Source organism: Aquarana catesbeiana, linkage group LG08 (assembly GCF_042186555.1).
Source record: "Aquarana catesbeiana isolate 2022-GZ linkage group LG08, ASM4218655v1, whole genome shotgun sequence".
NCBI classification, from domain to species: Eukaryota; Metazoa; Chordata; class Amphibia; order Anura; family Ranidae; genus Aquarana; species Aquarana catesbeiana.
Window position 1 is genome coordinate 279,452,388 of NC_133331.1, and position 22,097 is coordinate 279,474,484.

Genomic DNA, 22,097 nt, shown 5'->3' on the forward strand with positions numbered 1-22,097 from the left:
TCACCCCTCCAATGAGGGGTGAACTTGTCAATTATTTGGAACCTAGTACCAGTAGGGTCTCGATTATGGCATGATAGATAGTGATTGGGCACACTATGATTGGTGCGTCCTTTTTTGATGGATTTAATATGTTCATTGACCCTTATGGCAAACGTACGAATAGTCCGCCCTATGTACTGCTTCCCGCAAGGACATGTGATAAGGTATACTATGTACCTAGTCGAACATGTAACGAAATGTTTAACGGAATATTCCCTCCCGGTAACGGTTGATCTAAACGTCTCAATCTTACGGGATGTATATGTGTTATGTTTACACACCCTACAACGTCGGCAAGGAAAAAAGCCCTTCATATTCTGAAAGAATGAGGGGACGGAAGGGGGGTCAGTTATATTGGGAGCAATCTGCCCTCTCAAGGACCTAGCCCCTCTATAAATCACCCCTGCCTGTTCCGGCAGGACTGGTCCCAACACAGTGTCATTTTTTAGGACTTTCCAATGCCTATGAAAAATGTCCTTGACCTGTTTATGCTGGATCGAAAAGTTAGTAAGAAAAGACCACTTATGTTTGTTTTCTGAATTACGTTTAGGTTGTTCTGAAATAAGTATATTCCTGTCCACTAGGGAAACATTATGAATCACTTCATCAATCTCGGATGCATTATAACCCTTGTCAGTAAATCTAGATTTTAAGATATTCGCTTGATCAAAATAGTCAGTGAGTTGCGAACAGTTGCGTCTTATTCGCAACAACTGACTGCGGGGAATGGATCTCAGCCACGCTGCATGGTGGCAGCTGTCGATCGGAATGTATCCATTCCGATCGGTGGCCTTGAAGAAGGTCTTCGTGGTAAGGTGACCATCAACAACTGCAATCTCAAGGTCCAGAAAATGAATAGTCGACCGACTAGCTTCGTAGGTCAATTCTATCCCAATCTGGTTATTATTCAAAGTACCCATAAATTCATCCAGAGATTCCATATTTCCTCTCCATAGGAGGAGGATGTCGTCAATATACCTGGCCCACAAAACCAATTGTGGTGGGTCCAAGGTGTAGACGACATCCTCCTCCCATTTGGCCATAAATATATTGGCCAGGCTAGGGGCGAACTTCGCCCCCATAGCCACCCCTTTTTTCTGAAGATAAAACTCTCCATTGTACCAGAAGTAGTTGTGTTTAGTGGCAAAACACAATAGATCCATTATGAACCTCTTCTGAGTACCTGGGATCGTACCATTTCTGGAAAGAAAAGAGTTAACTGCTTTAAATCCCAAATCGTGGGGTATACAAGTATACAGCGCTTTAACATCAGCTGTAGCGAGAATGAGGTCATCGCTACAGGTGACACATTCAAGTTTGGCAATGGTGTCTTTAGTGTCCTTTAAGTAAGATGGCATAGATTTCACCAACGGTTGGAGAAAAAAATCAATATATTTTCCGATACGGGACGTTATGGAGTTGATGCCGCTGATAATTGGGCGGCCTGGAGGGTGTGTGACATTCTTATGAATCTTCGGTAAATAATAAATTATGGGAATACGCGGAGCAACTGGAACTAAAAAATGTCTCTCCTTCTTATCAAGAATTCCAAGATGGGAACCAGTATCTACCAGATCAACCAAACGTTTCTTAAACTCAGATGTAGGATTTTTAGTTAATTTTAAATATGTCTCAGTATCACCGAGAATTTTAGTCATCTCCGTATGGTAATCTGCTTTGTCAAGAATGACAATACCGCCCCCCTTATCAGCGGGACGGATGACAAGATTTTTCCGCTCACAAAGGGATTTGAGTCCGGTTTTTAAATTAGGGTCATTGTATATTCTCCTATCTGGTAGCTTATCTAGGTCTTTAAGAACTAGATCTCTGAAGACTTTAATCGATGGTGCCACCGGCCCAGGAGGGTTAAACAGTGATGGGTTAGCAAGCCCTGAATGTACGGCGTGTGATGTTATTTCGGTGGTTTGAGGTCTAATGGGATTAGACATAATATATCTCTGGATGTTCAACTTCCTGATGTATTTGTGCACATCTATGAAAGTTGAAAATTTATTTAATTTTTTTGGGGGTACAAATTTTAAGCCTTTTTCCAAAACCGATTTCTCAGCTTTGGATAGTTCAACATTACTTAAGTTAAAAATACCACTATCCCTTATACACGTTTTCTTTTTACTGGCACGCCACCCCCCTCTGGTGCCGCGCCGGGATTTGGATTTCTGGGGTAACTTTCTCCTTCTTTGTAAAAATCCCCCCGTGTAGAAGGGCCTGGTAAATTCTGGTTATAATTGAATGGTGATCTGGTATGATACCCCTCATCTCCATCCGAATAGGGGTATCTAGAACCATGATCATCGTTAAATCTTCTTTCTCTAAGTGGAGAGAACCTATTTTGCGTACGAACCGGAGTTCTCTGGGGATATTGGTAATCTGAATAATGTTCATAGTAGTCATTATTTCTTCTCCAAGGGGATGAATCCTGTCTCTGATGGTCATAGTACGGTCTCTGGTTTTTATTTCCTCTAGCCCTACCTCTGTTATTTCTACCCCTTCCCCCATTAAGGGAGGATGAATTCCTCCGTTGAGGTAAGGGTGTATGGGGTCTGTTAGACGGGTAATGTGCTTCCTGTGTATTGGGTTCAATCCTATTAAATGGTTGTTGTGAGCCCAAAGGAACAGGGTTAGAATTTAAACTGGGTGCCACCACAATTGGTTTTGTGGGCCAGGTATATTGACGACATCCTCCTCCTATGGAGAGGAAATATGGAATCTCTGGATGAATTTATGGGTACTTTGAATAATAACCAGATTGGGATAGAATTGACCTACGAAGCTAGTCGGTCGACTATTCATTTTCTGGACCTTGAGATTGCAGTTGTTGATGGTCACCTTACCACGAAGACCTTCTTCAAGGCCACCGATCGGAATGGATACATTCCGATCGACAGCTGCCACCATGCAGCGTGGCTGAGATCCATTCCCCGCAGTCAGTTGTTGCGAATAAGACGCAACTGTTCGCAACTCACTGACTATTTTGATCAAGCGAATATCTTAAAATCTAGATTTACTGACAAGGGTTATAATGCATCCGAGATTGATGAAGTGATTCATAATGTTTCCCTAGTGGACAGGAATATACTTATTTCAGAACAACCTAAACGTAATTCAGAAAACAAACATAAGTGGTCTTTTCTTACTAACTTTTCGATCCAGCATAAACAGGTCAAGGACATTTTTCATAGGCATTGGAAAGTCCTAAAAAATGACACTGTGTTGGGACCAGTCCTGCCGGAACAGGCAGGGGTGATTTATAGAGGGGCTAGGTCCTTGAGAGGGCAGATTGCTCCCAATATAACTGACCCCCCTTCCGTCCCCTCATTCTTTCAGAATATGAAGGGCTTTTTTCCTTGCCGACGTTGTAGGGTGTGTAAACATAACACATATACATCCCGTAAGATTGAGACGTTTAGATCAACCGTTACCGGGAGGGAATATTCCGTTAAACATTTCGTTACATGTTCGACTAGGTACATAGTATACCTTATCACATGTCCTTGCGGGAAGCAGTACATAGGGCGGACTATTCGTACGTTTGCCATAAGGGTCAATGAACATATTAAATCCATCAAAAAAGGACGCACCAATCATAGTGTGCCCAATCACTATCTATCATGCCATAATCGAGACCCTACTGGTACTAGGTTCCAAATAATTGACAAGTTCACCCCTCATTGGAGGGGTGAGTCATGTGTAAGAGGAGTATCAAGGCTTGAAACTTTCTGGATACACCAATTAAGATGTTTTACCCCACATGGGCTTAATGTGGAGTGGGACATTAACTCATTTATTAATCAATCGTGATAAATGTCCCTCCCCCTTCCTCATCTTATATTGGTCCTTTTCAGCCTTAGATTAAAAATGTCCTAAGTCTCCCCTCCCCTCCCCCTCCCCCTTCTTTGGATAGATAACCACCTCAAGTTTTATTGTGAGTAAATACAGAGTGCGTGGTTTTCATCAGGCTATGTACAATTTTTACTTTGGTCAGAACTATTTAGGTCCTGGTATATTTTATTCATTACTTTTTCTTGCTTTATTCTATTTTTGATTAATTTTTTTGAGTTTTATACTTTCATTGAATGTGCTCTGACACGCTTCATTATCTAGTTAATACTATTGTGATTTGATATGCCTTATGATAGGTTATGGGTTTAGATATCTATTCCTATCTTTTATTTATGTCTAGGAACATAGATATACTAGGTTCAGGTTTTATATTTTTAAAGAAAATGTTTTCTCGCTGTGCATACTAACTTCCTGATCCGATTATAAATTCTAACTGTTTTAATACAGTAATTGACTTTTTGGCCTAAAAGTTTTATTAATATTGCTTATGGTTCAACATGCAGTATTCATTATCTTTCTAAACTACTTCCGTTCTCGATGATCCACTTGGAACGCAAGCGCGCTCCAACAGCCTTAGCAATGTGTCCCTACTTCCGGATTGACGTAATTGGGTTTATCCAATGATACGTCAGACGTTATCATGTGACGCCGGTCACGTGTGCGTCATACGCGATGACGATTTATTATGGGCTGATACATAAGTTCACACTTCCGTTGACTGAGAGCGTACCCGGATAGGATATCCAGACCGAGGCTTGAGTGGTAGAGGCGGATGCGCCTTTCTATTGGCTAATATGTAAAACACATGACTGGAATTGGAACGCACGCTAGGTATCCAGGAAGTTAGAGCGCGCGATGCTGTAATCAGCTGTTTATGTTTTACTAATTCATTATGTGTATAAAAGCGTGGTGGTGGCAGGATGGCATACACCCCAGCAGAAGTCTCTTCAGACGAAACGCGTCGGGTCTCCTTGCTGTATCCAGCCACCCGTACCACGCTTGTCTTTTAATACTGGAATCGATTCTATATTTTTATTATATATTTTCTATGGACTGTTAATGGTCGTGATTGATCGAATAAATGCCAATTGAATTGTTGGATTTACACCATGTGGAGGCTCCTTTTTTCTTTCTTTATACATGGTTACCACTCCTGACTTAAACTGAGATCGTGCAGACCATCTGGACAGGATCCGGGCATTCCATTTGGAGGAGGAAGTTCACCAGCACATAACCTGCTTCCATACTGTCCTTCATTCTGAGACAGTGTAAGCCTTTTTGACTCACCGCCAACGGCCCGTGAGTCCACCAAAGTTGGTAAGAGTACCTTATCTTTTGTGTTGATCATATCATTATGGAGGACACATTTATGGAATATTTGCATTGCATGGAATCCGCCTTGTTTGCATGATAGATCATTGGGAATAGAATATTTTCAGATCTACTTTGCGGCCACATCTCTGAAATTTGGGACATTTTCATATCCCCTAAGATTGAATTTATATTTCTTTAGAAGGTGGACACTTTAAGTTTATCACGTTATTTTTGTGTTTTTTCATTTTAAAAAAAATTTTTTTATCTTCATTAATATATGAACGTTTTCTTATATGTTGGTACACCACACATTTTGATATTTTTCATAAATATGTAACCTGGAGATAAGATAGGATTATCTTTCACTTCACTGTGGAAAAATTATTTCTTTTTTTCTTTTTCTTCGTACACAAATTTTTTGCACAGTCGTTTATATTTAGCGCTACACTATTTATGTTTATGTAATTTGCACAATTTGGTCGTATTGGAGTGTTGGCTGCTATTTTATGTTTCTGATTGGCGCGGTATTCCCCACTCCTCTCTAAGTCACTTTATTAACCCCTGCCGCCCCCCTCCCGGCCCTTTATGAGGTCCTAAATGCCGGGAGGCGGGTATTCTGATCATGTGACCACTGTGACTGACATGATCGCAAAGCTGCTGATTGCAAGTAGGCATCGGGAGATTTCTGGTACCCACCGGTAACCATGCTGGGAGCTCACAGGGTGCTTGATCTCAGCAAAGAAATGTTTACATTTGAGATGCATATAAGTGGCCTCTCTAAATTAAAGCCCACCCACTGAGAGGCCGCGTATGAAGCACAGTCAGTAGGTTTGCACAATAACATACACTGTATATAAAGTATCAGCTTGCATCGCTCCCGTGTCCTACGGATCCACTGGTGGCAAGTGTAAAAACACCACAACCTGAAGCTTTCAAGTGGCCGAGCTCCCCGTCCAGATGGTGTAAAGGGGGCACTCGGAATTGTGTCTCCAGGAGGAGAAATGCCTATATAGAGATCTGGGTGTCAGGGCTGGGCTCGGCCCTTCCTTCTCTGAGCTGGCCGCTCAGCTGTCAGCTAATTTCCAGCTCATATCTCTCCACAGTGACTCACCTGTTGATAATATCCTGCTCGTCAGTCCTGCCTACTTAAGCTGTTCAGCCTTCGCCTTGGTCAACATCACACAAAAATCACCTGCGATCCTGTTCAAGACTTGCTTTGCTGACATCCCTTCTGGCTCCAGATCCTGCTTGCTGTTCCACTACATTGATCCCTGACTTCTGGCTTGGCTGACTATCTGTTCCGGTTACTGAACTTTGGCTATGTTTTGACTACGTTTGTTCTTTTTACTTTTATTATTAAACAAGTGTGATTTAACTGTACTTCTGTCTCGGTCTGATTTCATGGTTTCTGACACTGGGTTCCGGCCGCTCCCGAGTCACAGGAAGTGACGTCGTGGGATACCAAAGAAAACTGCCGCAATGACTAGAAACAGGTTGGGCACTCACAGGGGAATGGATATAGCTGGTTGTCCTGACAACGCGTTTCGGGGTGTGGTTCCTTCCTCAGGTCATGTGACATAAAACTGGCAAAGAAGTTTCAGTCGTTGACTCAACCAGCTACCAGTATTTCTTCATTCTTAACAACAGAGGATGGTTTGAATATATTGCAGCCTGATGTAGGGATCATTTAATCAAATATACAAAAAAAGTGGCAAACACTCCAACCTATAACTAGACTTTGCAGCAAGGTGTACAGGAAAGCACCTTTAGCACAGGGACGCACGTGACGCCCAGCAAAAGCACAATGGCAGCAAAGGCGTCCAGTGCATTCATTTAATCAATTCTTGGAGGTTAGAGTATCATTGTATGCTCCTTTATTGAAAATCTTTTTATTTTGCTATTCAGTACATACAAGTCAGCCTAGACATCAGATGGCTCTATTGACTTGTACTCACCACCTGATGGCTTCAAATTAGTGATGCACTGAAATGAAAATTACGGTGCCGATACTGAAACCGAACATTTAAGAAGCATTTGGCCAAAAACAGAAAAAGAGTGTTTTTTTAAAAATTTAATTAACCTGTTGCTGACCAGCCACCATGGTTATACGTCGGCACCGCTGTGAAAAGCCGTAGCTGCACGTCGGCCGCTTCAAGAGCTGTGGGAGCTGATTGCGATGTCCGCCGGCCACCCGCGATCGCTCCACAGAGAGCCAGAACGTGGATCTGTCAATGTGAACAGACAGATCTGACAGGGGAGGAGAGAGAGAGAGAGAGAGAGAGATCTGCTGTTTTCTGGTGATTAGGAACAAAGATCTCTCTCCTCCTCCAGTCAGTCCCATCCCCCCCACAGTTAAAAACACCTCCCAGGGAACACATTTAACCCCCTGATTGCCCCCTAGTGTTAACCCCTTCCCTGCCAGTGACTTTTATACAGTAATCAGTGCATTTTTATAACACTGATCGCTGTATAAATGTCAATGGTCCCAAAAAAGTGTCCGATATGTCCACCGAAATGTTGCAGTCCCTCTAAAAATCGCTGATCACCGCCATTACTAGTAAAAAAAAATCATAATAAAAATGCCATAAATATATCCCCTATTTTGTAGATGCTATAACTTTTGCGCAAACCAATCAATATACGTTTATTGCGATTTTTTTAACCAAAATTATGTAGAAGAATATGTATTGGCCTAAACTGATTTTTTTTTTTTTAAATTTGGGATATTTATTAAAGCAAAAAGTAAAAAAAAAGTTTTTATTTTCAAAATTGTCGCTCTTTTTTTGTTTATAGCGCAAAAAATTAAAACCGCAGAGATGATCAAATACCACTAAAAGAAAGCTCTATTTGTGGGAAAAAAAGGACATAAAATGTTATTTGTGTACAACATCACATGACTGCACAATTGTCAGTTAAAGCGACGCAGTGCCGTATCGCAAAAAATGGCCTGGTCAGGAAGTGTGTAAATCCTTCCGGGGCTGAAGTGGTTAATGTGGTTGGCGCTTTTGCATTGAAGTCAATAGGGGGAGATTTTGCTTGAAATCCATGGGACGTGATTTTGCATTGAAATGAATGGGACACAATTTTGCATTGAAGTCAATAGGAGGTGTTTTTGCATTGCAGTCAACGGGACAAGATTTTGCATGCAAGTCAATGGGACACGGTTTTGCTTCGAAGTCCCTAGGGGGCATTTGGCATTACAGCCAATGGAATGCAATTTTGCCTTGAAGTCAATGGGATGCAATTTTGCATTGAAGTCACTAGGGGGCATTTTTGCATTGAAGTCAATGGGACGCAATTTTACATTAAAATCAATGGGATGCAATTTTGCATTGAAGTCCCTAGGGGGTGCTTTGCATTGAGATCAATGGAATGTGCTTTTGCATTGTAGTCAATGGGACGCGATTTTGCATTGAGTCACTAGGGGGTGTTTTTGCACTGAAGTCAATGGGACCCAATTTAACATTATAGTAAATGGGACGCAATTTTGCACTGAAGACCCTAGGATGCATTTTGCATTGAAGTCAATGGGATGTGATTTTGGGGAAAAAGAAGGACATTAAAAGTTATTTGTGTACAACGTCGCATGACTGCGCAATTGTCAGTTAAAGCGACGCAGTGACGTATTGCAAAAATTGGCTCGGTCAGGAAGTGTGTAAATCCTTCCGGGGCTGAAGTGGTTAATGTGGTTGGCACTTTTGCATTGAAGTCAATAGGGGGCGATTTTGCTTGAAATCCATGGGATGTGATTTTGCATTGAAATGAATGGGACACAATTTTGCATTAAAGTCAATAGGGGGTGTTTTTGCATTGCAGTCAACGGGACAAGATTTTGCATGCAAGTCAATGGGACGCAGTTTTGCTTCGAAGTCCCTAGGGGGCGTTTTTGCATTGAAGTCAATGGGATGTGATTTTACATTATAATCAATGGGACGCAATTTTGCACTTAAGTCCCTAGGGGGTGCTTTGCTTTGAGGTCAGTGGGATGTGATTTTGCATTGTAGTCAACAGGATGCGATTTTGCATTGAAGTCACTAGGGGGCGTTTTTGCATTGAAGTCAATGGGACCCAATTTAACATTATAGTCAATGGGACGCAATTTTGCATTGAACTCCCTTGGGTGCGTTTTGCATTGAAGTCAATGGGATGTGATTCTGTATTTTAGTCAATAGGACGCAATTTTGCACTGAAGTCATTAGGGGGTGTGTTTGTATTGCAGTCAACAGGGGGCAATTTTTGCATTGCAGTCAATAAAACGCGATTTTGCACTGAAGTCAATGGGATGCAGCATCCCATTATCGGCACTTTTCCTAACGGCAAAACGCTGATAACCCTAATTTTTAGCCGATAATTTTCAGCAGCCGGTATATCGGTGCATCCCTACTGCAAGTGCTAAAAATTCCCCAACTAAAGATACGTAAATATTTTCAAACATGGTGGATTTCAGTCCCCAATATAAAGTACAAAAAAAAAAAGTTGCAAAAACACTTAATGCTTCCTTTAAAATCACTCCTGTACCGCACATTGATTATTGCTCTGTGGAGCTGTAAAAGGTCTATTTCCGCTAAGTAGCAGCAAACCCATGAAAACAATGAGCATGCTCCAAGATACGACCCTGGCTCCCTCTGCACGCAGGAAAACTGTAAACTGCCATCACTAAAGGTCAATGATGATATGGGATCCAAAATTATACAGCCCACGTTTGTGTGTAGGCTTACTCAACTGTCACCTCCTAAACCCAGAGCCCCTTGTCTCTTGTGGGAACTTAGATGTGAGATGAGAGAAGATTTTTTTGAAAACCGTTTCCCGCATTCCGAACACAAATATGGTCGATCGCCCGTGTGCGTTCTTTGATGTGGAATAAGATGGGCTCTCTGCGTAAAACTTTCCCCACATTCGGGGCAGGAAAATGGCTTCTCTCCTGTGTGAAGTCTTTCGTGTTTGGCAAGAAGTGATTTTTCAGAAAAACTCTTCCCACATTCTGAACAGGAATATGGCTTCTCCCCGGTGTGGCTTCGCTGGTGTTTGATAAGGAGCTCCTTCCAAGAGTAACATTTTCCGCACTCTGAACATGAAAAAGGCTTCTCTCCGGTGTGAGTCCTTTCATGGGCAAGAAGAGTGGCTCTCAAGGAAAAACATTTCCCACATTCCGAACAGGAATAAGGCTTTTCCCCCGTGTGAACTTTTTCGTGTCGGATGAGAGTGTATTTACGCGAAAAACATTCTCCGCACTCAGAGCAAGAAAATGGCTTCTCTCCCGAGTGAGTCCTCTGGTGTGATATAAGGTGCACTCTCTGGTTGAAGGACTTTCCACATTCCGGACAGGAAAACGGCTTCTCGGCCGTGTGAGTCCTCTGGTGCGTAGCAAGGTTGGATTTTTCAGTGAAACATTTCCCACACTCAGAACAGGAATATGGCTTCTCCCCTGTGTGAGTCCTCTGGTGCGCTATGAGTTTTGCTTTCCTGGGAAAACATTTCCCACACACAGAGCACAGGAAGTTCTCACCACCTCTAGTAGCTGCAGGATGAGTGATGGGAGGGGATCGATCAAGAAAAGTCTCTCCATGTGTGGAGGGGTCAGGTGACAGATCTGCATTGGGGAGGACTGGATGGAGAGTTGGGGTTATCCGGGCGTTTGCTGAATCATCGGATGTGAAGTCATTGTCTTCTATCTCATCATCTGGAGAGATAATGATCTGTTTCTTTGTGTTGTACATTCTGTATCGCTCATCTGGAAGAAATTACAAACCGATGGGGAGAGAGCTGGTTAAAGTAATGTATAGGAACAATCTGTATAATATGTAGCAAATCAATTTAAAATGGTTTGATTTAATTCTTATGGACTTTGTTCTCGATCACCACGTAGAATTTTGTCATTCATAGACAATTAGAGCCAGGCAATGGAAGCTGACGTTTTCAATGCAGAGAGTGTTGCCCTATCTTTCGGCTATTTCACACCAACATTCCCTGTAACCCTAATGCCGCGTACACACGAGCGGACTTTACGGCATACTTTGTCCTGCGGACTTTTCGACGGACTTTACGACAGACTTTCCGAATGAACGGACTTGCCTACACACGATCAACCAAAGTTCGACGTATTCGTATGTGATGACGTACGACCAGACTAAAACAAGGAAGTTGGCCAGTAGCCAGTAGCTGCCCTAGCGTCGTTTTTTTTGTCCGTCGGACTAGCATACAGACGAGCGGACTTTTCGACCGGACTCGAGTCCGTCAAAAAGATTTGAAACATGTTTCATTTCTAGGTCCGTCCAACTTTTGGGGAAAAAAAGTCTGCTGGAGCCCACACACGATCGAATTGTCCGACGGACTCCGGTTCGCCGGACCAAGTATGCCGTAAAATGCAGTCGTGTGTATGCGGCATAACTCTAATGCCCCGTACACAAGGTCGGACATTGATCGGACATTCCGACAACAAAATCCTAGAATTTTTTCCGACGGATGTTGGCTCAAACTTGTCTTGCATACACACGGTCACACAAAGTTGTCGGAAAATCCGATCATTCTGAACGCGGTGACGTAAAAAACGTATGTCGGGACTATAAACGGGGCAGTAGCCAATAGCTTTCATCTCTTTATTTATTCTGAGCATGCGTGGCACTTTGTGCGTCGGATTTGTGTACACACGATCGGAAATTCCGACAACGGATTTTGTTGTCGGAAAATTTTATAGCCTGCTCTCAAACTTTGTGTGTCAGAAAATCCGATGGAAAATGTGTGATGGAGCCTACACACGGTCGGAATTTCCGACAACAAGGTCCTATCACACATTTTCCGTCGGAAAATCGGACCGTGTGTACGGGGCATAATGCTGGCCATACACTATACAAAAAATCGGCCGAACCTATTTAGGGAAAACGAACATTCGGCCGTTAGAGCAAACGATAGTGCCATCATGTAATGACCGATAAATCGTTCAGTGGACATAAGTTAATCAATTTTTCGTGAATTTTTTTACATATACCTAGTGCAGACAGTTCGGACGGGAAACACATTAACCTTTCAATTTATCGTTCCTTCGGCTCAAAAACGTCCTCACGATTATCGATTTTGTGCTCATTAACTTGCTGAAAAACGAACAAACTGTCTAAATGACCGAATTTCGGACGATTTTTCGGATGGTGTTTGGCCAGCATAACCCTCCATGTAACCTCAACACCAACACTCCCTGTAACCTTCACACTAACCCTCCCTATAACCCAAACACTAACTCTCTGTTAAAGTGGTGGTAAAGTCCCTATCTGAACTTGTACCTACAGGTTAAGCTTGCAATCAGGCTTACATGTCCATACAATGAATATCTCATAACTTGCACCGTTTAGGAGATATTCACATTGGTAATAGCTGATGACATCACCAGCGCATTCACAGTGACACTCTGCATTCAAGGTACACAGAATGCCGTGGAATGCAGATTGCTGTGCTGCGGCTCCTGCGTGCATGCACAGGAGTGATGTCATCGCAGCCCTGGCCATTTAAACGGTTGGAACCTGCGAACCCAGGAGGAAGATGGAAGCGCCGGGGGAGCCGTGACAGCGCTGCACTGGAGGGCTCCGCATGTAGGTAAGTCTTTCATAATGTAAGGGATAAACCCGTGGGGCCAAGTTTTGACTTTTACTACTGCTTTAAAGCTCTGTTCATGCATTGCTCATCTCCAGCCTACTTCCAGCTCTCCCTGCTAGAGCTCAGGATTTCCTTGTTACTCTTCTTACAGTTGAGTCCTGGATTTCTAGGGCACTTACTTCTTACAACTCTATCCAGGCATTACTCTCTTCCAGCCTTGTTCCAGCTCTCTCTGCCCTGCTACAGCCCCATATTTCCGTGTGACACTTCTCACAGTTGAGTCCTGGATTTCCAATGTAGGTCAGCACAAGTTAAAGTGATATTAAAGGTTTGGTTTAAAAAACAAAAAAACAAACATGTCATATTTACCTGCCCTGTGCAATGGTTTTGCACAGAGCCCTGCTAGCACTCCTGGCTCCTCCCCCTTGACCAGTGTCCCCAATAGGAAGTCACTTGCTAGGGGGGGCAGTGGTGTGTGCTTAATCTTGAGCCCGCTCTGTGTCCATAAAACACATAGAGTTGCAGCTCAGCCCCACCCCCTGCTCTCTCCTCATTGGCTGACTGGCTGTGATTGACTGCAGTGGGAGCTGTGTCTCAGCCAATGAGGTGAGAGAGACCTGGTACAGCTGAGGCTCCTGTGCACATCGCTGGATCGAGAGGGGGCACAGGTGAGTACTAGGGGGGCTGAAGGGGGGGGGCAGAGGAGGCAGCACACAGGTAAAAAAACTTTAAGCCCTGGAAGCGGCCTGGAGAATGTTTCAGTACCAGCCTTTAAACAGACTGATGCTATATCTTCTTACCAGCTATCTGAGAGCTATAATACTGAAACCTGCTATTGATGGATTTTTGCTGGCCTGGATGGTCTGACTCCTCTCTCAGCTTTTGCCCTGTCTACTGCCTATTTGTTGTCGACCTGGACTGCCTGACTACCCTGCTTGCCTCCTGTATTGATCCTTGTTTGAACCTGACGACTCTCTTGTCTGAAAACATGGAGTCAGTAGGGGTTCCTGGCCATCATCCCTTGTGGGTTGCAGATAAACTGGTACTTAAGACTCCAAGCCCTGGATGAGCCCATGTCACTTGTCACCTAGAAACTAACATTCCTTGTAACCCTTACATCCTATGAGCAGAGAGCAGGGCAGAGCCGCACTGTGTGTGTCAATGGACACACAAAGCCTGGCTCTAGATCAAGCCCACAAGTGCTCCCAAAGCAAGCAGCTTGCTATGGGGCACTCATGGAAAATGAAGAGTCAACGGAGGACTCCAGAAGACGAGAATCTGGGCTGAGCCATTACACAGAGCAGGTAAGTATAACATGTTTGTTGTTTTATAAAAAAATAAATAAATAAATAAATAAACCTTTACAATCACTTTAGCCACTTGACCTCCGGAAGATTTACCCCACTTAATGACCAGGCCATTGTGCGTTACTTTAACTGACAATTGCGCGGTCATGCAACGCTGTATATAAATGAAATTTATGTCATTTTTTTCCCACAAATAAAGCTTTCTTTTGGTGGTTTTTGATCACCTCTGCAGTTTTTATTTTTTTGCGCTAAAAAATAAACAAACTTTTTTTACTTACTGCTATAAAACATATCCAATTAAAAAAGGGAAAAAAATGCTTCATAAATTTAGGCTAATATGTATTCTGCTATATATTTTTGTTAACCAAAATCCCAATAAGCGTATATTGATTGGTTTACACAAAAGATATAGTGTCTACAAACTATGGGATATACTGTATAGTGGAATTTTTATTTATTTCTTTTTTTATACTAGTAATAGCGGCAATCAGCGACTTAAAGCCTAGTACACACAGGCCAATCGTCGGCCGACATTGGACAGTACAATAAAAAACAACATTCAGCCCATGTGTATGGCAGCTGGTCTGACAGAAGCCAGCCGTTTGGCCAGCTTCTGTCGGACGAGCATGCTGGAAAACCAGCAACCAACTGGCTCCCGATCAGCGATCTCAGACAATGGCTCAGAGCACTTACTGGAGTGTTCTGGCAGGGGGGCCGTCACCCTGTCAGAACACAATAAAACAGCAGGGGGGATTGCTGCACTAATGTTGGATCGATAGTACAGTGGCTCCAACCGGAGCGGTCAGTTTTTTTTGTTGAACCTGCTGGGTGTGTACCAGGCTTTATAATGGGACTGCGATATTGCAGCAGACAATCTGACACTAACTGATGCTTTTGACACTTTATTAGTGACATTAATACAATAGTCAATGCTAAAAATATGCATTGTCACTGTACTAATGACGCTGGCTGGGAAAGGGTTAAATATATAGGGCGATCAAAGGGTTAAAATGTGTGCCTAGCTAGTGTTTTTGTGTTTACTCTGGAGTGCTTTTACTAAGGGATGTGATGGATTTTATTCTCTGCTTTGCAGGGAAACAAAATCCAGCACATCCCCGCTGACAGAACGGAGCTCTGCCTTGTTTACACGCAGAGTTCCGTCCAGTGTCTCTCCTCACTGATCAGTGGGTGCTGGTGGTCATCCACTGTCCACCACCCGCTGATCAGCTTCTGCTGTGACTAATCACAGTAGAAGTGGCGTGCCGGCGGTGCGCGCCTGCTACCTGGCAGAGCAAAATCATGTATATATATATACGTGATTCTGCGCATAGTGGCTGCCCTGTACCAGTAAAGCTACAATAGGGCGGTCGTTTATTGGTAAAGAATTAAAGTGATTGTAAAGTCTTATTTAAAAAAATAAAAAAAAAATAAACATGAGCAGCCTGGATCTTCCTCTTCTCGGGTCCCTCTTCTGAGCTCCTGGCCCCTCTCTCCTGTCAAGTGCCCCCACAGCAAGTAGCTTGCTATGGGGGCACCCGAGCCGAGCTGCAGCCCCGTGTGTCCATTCAGACATGGAGCTGCCATTTGGCCCCACCCCCTCTCTCTCCTTTGATCGACAGCCACGGGAGCCAATGGCGCCACTGCTGTGTCTTAGCCAATCAGTAGGGAGAGTCTAGGACGGCCAGGAAGACTCGTAGACATCGCTGGACAGAGATGGGGCTCAAGTAAGTATTAGGGGGGCTGCTACACACAGAAGGCTTTTTATCTTAATGCATAGAATGCATTAAGAAACAAAAACCTTCTGCCTTTACAATTTCTTTAAGCCCTTAGTGATTTAAATTTTTAAACATGTTAGATATTTAATGTAATTATGTGATTTGGAGTCTTATCTTTGGGTCCTCCTGTCTGTGTGTGCTTTGATTCAAATCTGGGGCCCTTTATGGATTTAGTGTTTATTACTCACCTGTGCTGATCTCTGGAGGGATTTCCTCCTTCTTACAGAGCATGTCATCCCTCATATATGCCTCTTCTGCTTCCTCTTTAACTTCAACTTTCACAACAATCAAATTTTCATCCTGAATAATGCAAAATGACAGTCAATTATTAATAAAGGAGTAAACTAATAAATGTTCGGACTACATAGATGGTCAGCAATCTGTTACACTCATTGAACATAAATATATACATAGAATAGGGTATGTTTGAACAAAGCACAGGATCAGTTTAAGGTACACCAATTCCCCTGATATTGTACATGACTTTAAAGTGGTTCTAAAGGCAGAAGTTTTTTTTTTACCTTAATGCATTCTGAGTGTAGCTCCCCCCCCACCCCCGCCTCCCCTTATACCTACTTGAGCCTGATCTCGATCCAGTGATGTGCACGAGAGCTGCACTGGCTCCTACTTATCAATCACAGCTGGTGAAGAATGAGTGAAGGGCGGGTCCCGCTCTCTGTGTCAATAGACACAGACTGTAGGCTCATGAGTGAGTCTGCACAAGTGCCCCCAAATGCCCTCATTGCAAGCGGCTTGCTGCAGGGGGACTCCGTGGGGGAGGAGGAGGAGCCACTGCAGGGGGACTCGAGAAGAGGAGGATCAGGGCTGCTCTGTGCAATAGTTTATAGGTAAGTATAACATGTTTGTTATTTTAAAGAAAAAAATAATTTAGAGTATAACTAAAAGCAAATCTTTTTTTTTTTTTTAGTTTTGGATAGAGTGGAGAGGGATTAGAACCGCTCTCAGTTTTTATTGCTGTCTGTGTCCCCTGGTAAGGAGATTCATCCTCTCTATATGTCCTGTTTACCATTAGCAATGAAAGAAAATCCCAAATTTTGGGTTGTCCCCAGAAAAGTAAAAGAGGGGAAATCTTCCAATGGGGACACTAGTTCTGGTGACCTGGGGGTCCCCATAGAATTCCCTCAATTTGCAGAGATTTTCTCACTTCCTGTTTGGCTATAAGACAGAAAATAAAGGGAAATCTCCCAAATGGGACACAGATGGGGAAAAGAAATCTGACAAAAGTTATAACCCTCACTATCAAAAAAGAAAAAAGTTCTGCCTGTAGTTCTACTTTAATGTTTAGAATCACTTTAAGTCCCATCTACCTGATCCTCCTGAGGGATCTCCTGATGTTCCTGTGTGGAGTCCCGGGAATACAGAGGACGGGGACATCTCTCTGGGGGATTTCTGTTACTGGATCCATCTGTAGGAAACACACATTTTAAAGCTCACTTGAGGTTAAAAAAAACATTACGTAGAAACCTTTAATAGAGTGCAAAATCCAGAAATGTATTTATTTGCTGCACCAGCCCAAACCCCAAGGAACAGGCACCAGGTTTGCAGAGAAGGACTTGCTGCTCTCTGCATGAGAACATCAGTCTCTATCCAGAGGTCAGACACATCCTCATGTCCTCATCACAAATACAACGCTGCAATCAGGGGCTGATCTACTAAAACTGGAGAGTGCAAAATCTGGTGCAGCTGTGCATGGTAGCCAATCAGCTTCTAACTTCAATTTGTTCAACTAACCACTTGCCGACCGTTTCATGCACATATACATCGGCAAAGTGGCTCGTTCCCCCGAAATGCCGTAACCGTACGGCGGCTCCTTTAAGGGCCATAGCAGGCACACGCGCCTGCCCACTGCACAGCGGGGGGACCCAATGCCCGTGATTGGCGCCGGCCACCCGCGATCGTGGGCACGAGAGCCAGAACGGGGATTTGTGTGTTAAACACACAAATCCCCATTCTCTCAGGAGAGGAGAGACAGATCATATGTTCCTATTAAGTAGGAACAGCGATCTGGCTCCTCTTCTAGTCAGTCCTATCCCCTCACAGAACCACCTCCCAGGGAACACATTTAACCCCTTGATCGCCCCCTAGTGTTAACCCCTTCCCTTCCAGTGACATTTACACAGTAATCAGTCCTTTTTTATAGCACTGATCGCTGTATAAATGTCAATGGTCCCAAAAATGTGTTAAAAGTGTCCAATCTGTCCGCCACAAAAAAAAAAAATGCAGATCACCGCCATTACTAGTAAAAAAAAATGCTATAAATCTATCCCCTATCTTGTGGACTCTATGACTTTTGTGCAAACCAATCAATATACGCTTATTGCGATTTTTTTACCAAAAATATGTAGAAGAATTTATTGGCCTAAACTGATGAAAAAATTAGTTTTTTTAAATACATTTTTTTGGGATATTTATTATAGCAAAAAGTAAAAAATATTGTTTTTTTTTTAAAAAAATTGTCGTTCTTTTTTTGTTTATAGCGCAAAAAATAAAAACCGCAGAGGTGATCAAATACCACCAAAAGAAAGCTCTATTTGTGGAAAAAAAGGACGTCAATTTTGTTTGGGTGCAACGTCGCACGACCGCACAATTGTCAGTTAAAGTGACGCAGTGCCGTATCGCAAAAAATGGCCTGGTCATTAAGGGGGTAAAGCCTTCCGGTCCTTAAGTGGTTAAGCTTTGAAAAAACCTGGAAGCTGATTGGTTTCTATGCACAGCTGCACCAGATTTTGCACACTCCGGTTTTAGTAAATCAACCCCTTTCAGCTGCAGCACCGTAAAACTGATGAGAAAGGGGGGAGGGGGTTGGTGTTGGAGCGCTATAGAGAGACTTGCTGCTCTTTCTACAGCCTGCTCCTTGGAATTGGAGCTGGGGCTGGAGAGCAGAGACATGCCTTCAATATGGAAGTCTCATCCATTGGAGGTTTTTGGACTGTGATCTGTACTTTACAGAGTTTACTGTACATTGATCTGGTCAAGTTTTCCTATCTGTCTGAATTGGATGGTCTCCCAAGCGCTGGTTTGAGAATGAAATATCCAGGCAGTAAGCCACCTTCCTTCTCCCCTTACTCCCTGTGCTGGCATTTCTGAACAATGCATGATACTCAGAGCATGTGCTCCCTTATTCGGAGGTTCAGGGAAGTGGCGCTCTGAGACCTGGAGCTGGCAATGGTGTACAGTTAGCTTTGTAAGTGGTTTTATACACATACTGAGCAAATTATGTACCGGACAATGTTTAATGGCTCGTTATGAATGCGTTAACCACTTCCCATCACCATTTATAAAAGTGGTTATAAGGGGATCATGACTGCAGCTACAGTCATGATCAAAGTATCATGTTTTTCTCCCAGCGATTCTCTTTAAAGTAAAAGTGATCCGAGCGGCAATATAGCCACTAGATTACTTTTACAGGCAGTGGAAGTGGGTTCCCACCCCTCTCTCGCCTCCACCTTTACCGGGCCCTGCCATGCGATCAGAAAGCCCGGTAAAGATGCGACTGGCGGCATCCGGTTCCTGGGACACAGTGAGAGGAATTGATGTTGTTTCTCCCACTGTGTGACGTCAGTGGCGAGAATTTCGGCACTTCCGGCTTTGTTCTCATGTAAACAGGCAATTACTGGCTTGTAAGAGCATCTGATCAAACCGATCTTGGTTTAATCAGATGCTTTGGAGGCCAGAGGAGAGATCTGGGGTCTAATAGACTCCAAATCTCTCTATAAAGTGGACCGGTCATTGCCCATGCTATCACAAGCAATAAAAGTCATAAAAAAACAAAAAACAAAAAAAAATGTAAAGATACAGTGTAAAAAAATAAATAACAATAAATGTGAACAATATAATAACAATTGACATTTATTTTAATGCGCCCCCGTTCCCTCGTGCACGTAGGCCCCACATGCATGTGTAAATGGCGATCGCACCACACGTGAGAAATGTCAGAGCGAGAGCAATAATTCTAACACTAGTCTTCCTGTGTAACTCTAAACTGGTAACCTGTAAAGGTTTTTAAAGTGTCGTCTACGGAGATTTTTGGGTACTGTAAGTTGGTACCATTCCATGTATGCAATTTTAAAGCGTGAAGTGTTAGGTATCTATTTACTTGGGTTATATATTGTATTTTTGTGCATTAATTTGCATTTGAAAAACTGTTGTGCAAAGATTGTGTGACCAATACCCACCATTTTATTTTCTAGGACTTCTGCTAGAAATAATAAATGAATAAATAAAAAAATGTATATATATATATATCTATATAGATAGATATAGATATATATATATCTATATCTATCTATATAGATATAGATATATATATATATCTAGATCTATATGTAGGTCTAGATATCTATCTATCTATAGATAGATATAGATAGATAGATAGATAGATAGATAGATAGATAGATAGATAGATAGATAGATAGATAGATAGATAGATAGATAGATAGATAGATAGATAGATAGATAGATAGATAGATATGTATTATTATTTTTATGTTGGTCATTCTAAGTAGTTTCCTAGCAAAACATAATGTATTTTTACATGTATGAGAGAAATGTTAAAATTGGTTGAAAGTATGAAGTTGACCCCAGAACAGTAATGAAGGGGAAATCTTCCAATGGGGACACTAATTCTGGTGACAAGAGTGATTTCCTCTCGATTCTTGCTTTGGCTTTGGGACAAATAGTGAAGGGAAAGCTCTCCAATGGGACACAAATGCATGCAATCACTGCTGGTGTCTTAAGCTGCTAACAGTGGCCATTGTGTTCTGCCGGCAGGGAAGTCTCTCCGTGCTCCCTGCTGGCAGAACACAATAGTGCAGCAAGAGGGATTCCCCCATCAACGCTGACTGTGCTGTGAGGGAATCAAGCAGTTTTTTTTCCATCCAAACATGCTGGAAGGAAAGGAATTTGCATAATCTATGGGCTGCTTGGGGCTTGCCATTGAGGACTCCTTTTTTTTTTTTCGACAGCCAGTGCGCTGATCAAAAGAAAGGAAACGGATTCCTCAATCCACACAATCAAGATGGATAGGGGAAGCCTATGAGACATTGCATTCTGAGAGCAGGAACTCTCCGCTGTCAGAAGAATACTGTACATTGATCAACAGCAGCAGCAGCCTATGGGCTGGTTTATTCCTCACCTGTGTGGCTCTCTATAGGGATTTCCTCCTCTTTAATCCTTTCATGTCCTTCTTCCTCCTCTTCATCTTTGACGTCTCTCTGAGTGTCTCTGGTGTCTCCGGGGTCTGTGAATAAAGATGGTAGTGAAGCCCCCTGTACTGAGATGTATGAGAGACCCCAGAGAGTGTGTGTGGGGGGGGGAGACTGGTCACGTCTCTTGGCTGGTAACACACAATGACATGATGTGAGGAGGAGAGCCGGAGTCTAAGGCCCCTTTCACACTGGGGCGGTAGGGGGCGTCGGCGGTAAAACAGCGCTATTTTTAGCGCTGTTTTACCGCGGTATTCGGCCGCTAGCGGTGCAGTTTTAACCCCCCGCTGGCGGCCGAAAAAGGGTTAAATCCACTCGTATAGCGCGGCTATGGCCGCGGTATTGCCGCGGTATAGCCGCGCTGTCCCATTGATTTCAATGGGCCGGAGCGGTTTAGGAGCGGTGAATACACCGCTCCTTCACCGCTCCAAAGATGCGGCTGACAGGAGATTTTTTCTTCTCCTGCCAGCGCACCGCTTCAGTGTGAAAGCCCTTGGGCTTTCACACTGAACAAACAGCAGAGGCTGTTTTGGGGCGGTTTGCAGGCGGTATTTTTAGCGCAATAACGCCTGCAAACTGCCCCAGTGTGAAAGGGGCCTAATAGAGTCTGAAGGCTCCTGACTCCCCCACTGGGCACATACTGTCTCCCCATTAGGCCCCTTTCACACTGGGGTGGTAGGGGGCGTAGACGGTAAAACAGCGCTATTTTTAGCGCTGTTTTACCGCGGTATTCAGCTTCTAGCGGTGCAGTTTTAACCCCCCGCTGGCGGCCGAAAAAGGGTTAAAACCACTCGTATAGCGCGGCTATAGCCGCGGTATTGCCGCGGTGTAGCCGCGCTGTCCCATTGATTTCAATGGGCAGGAGCGGTTTAGGAGCGGTGAATACACCGCTCCTTCACCGCTCCAAAGATGCGGCTGACAGGAGTTTTTTTCTTCTCGGGCTTTCACACTGAACAAACAGCGGAGGCTGTTTTGGCACGGTCTGCAGGCGG

General features: G+C 43.4%; 1 protein-coding gene across 1 annotated transcript in view; it reads right to left on the bottom strand.

The window, feature by feature from the left end:
• The window catches only part of LOC141104567 (uncharacterized), a 95,965-nt gene that overhangs the window by 59,623 nt on the left and 14,245 nt on the right, over nucleotides 1-22,097 (bottom strand). Inside the window, exons 5-8 of the mRNA XM_073594174.1 lie at nucleotides 21,036-21,140; nucleotides 17,209-17,306; nucleotides 16,069-16,180; nucleotides 9,944-10,945 (exon numbers count right to left, since the gene is read on the bottom strand). Coding sequence (XP_073450275.1) covers nucleotides 9,944-10,945; nucleotides 16,069-16,180; nucleotides 17,209-17,306; nucleotides 21,036-21,140 — 1,317 coding nt within the window. The remainder of the gene's footprint in view (nucleotides 1-9,943; nucleotides 10,946-16,068; nucleotides 16,181-17,208; nucleotides 17,307-21,035; nucleotides 21,141-22,097) is intronic.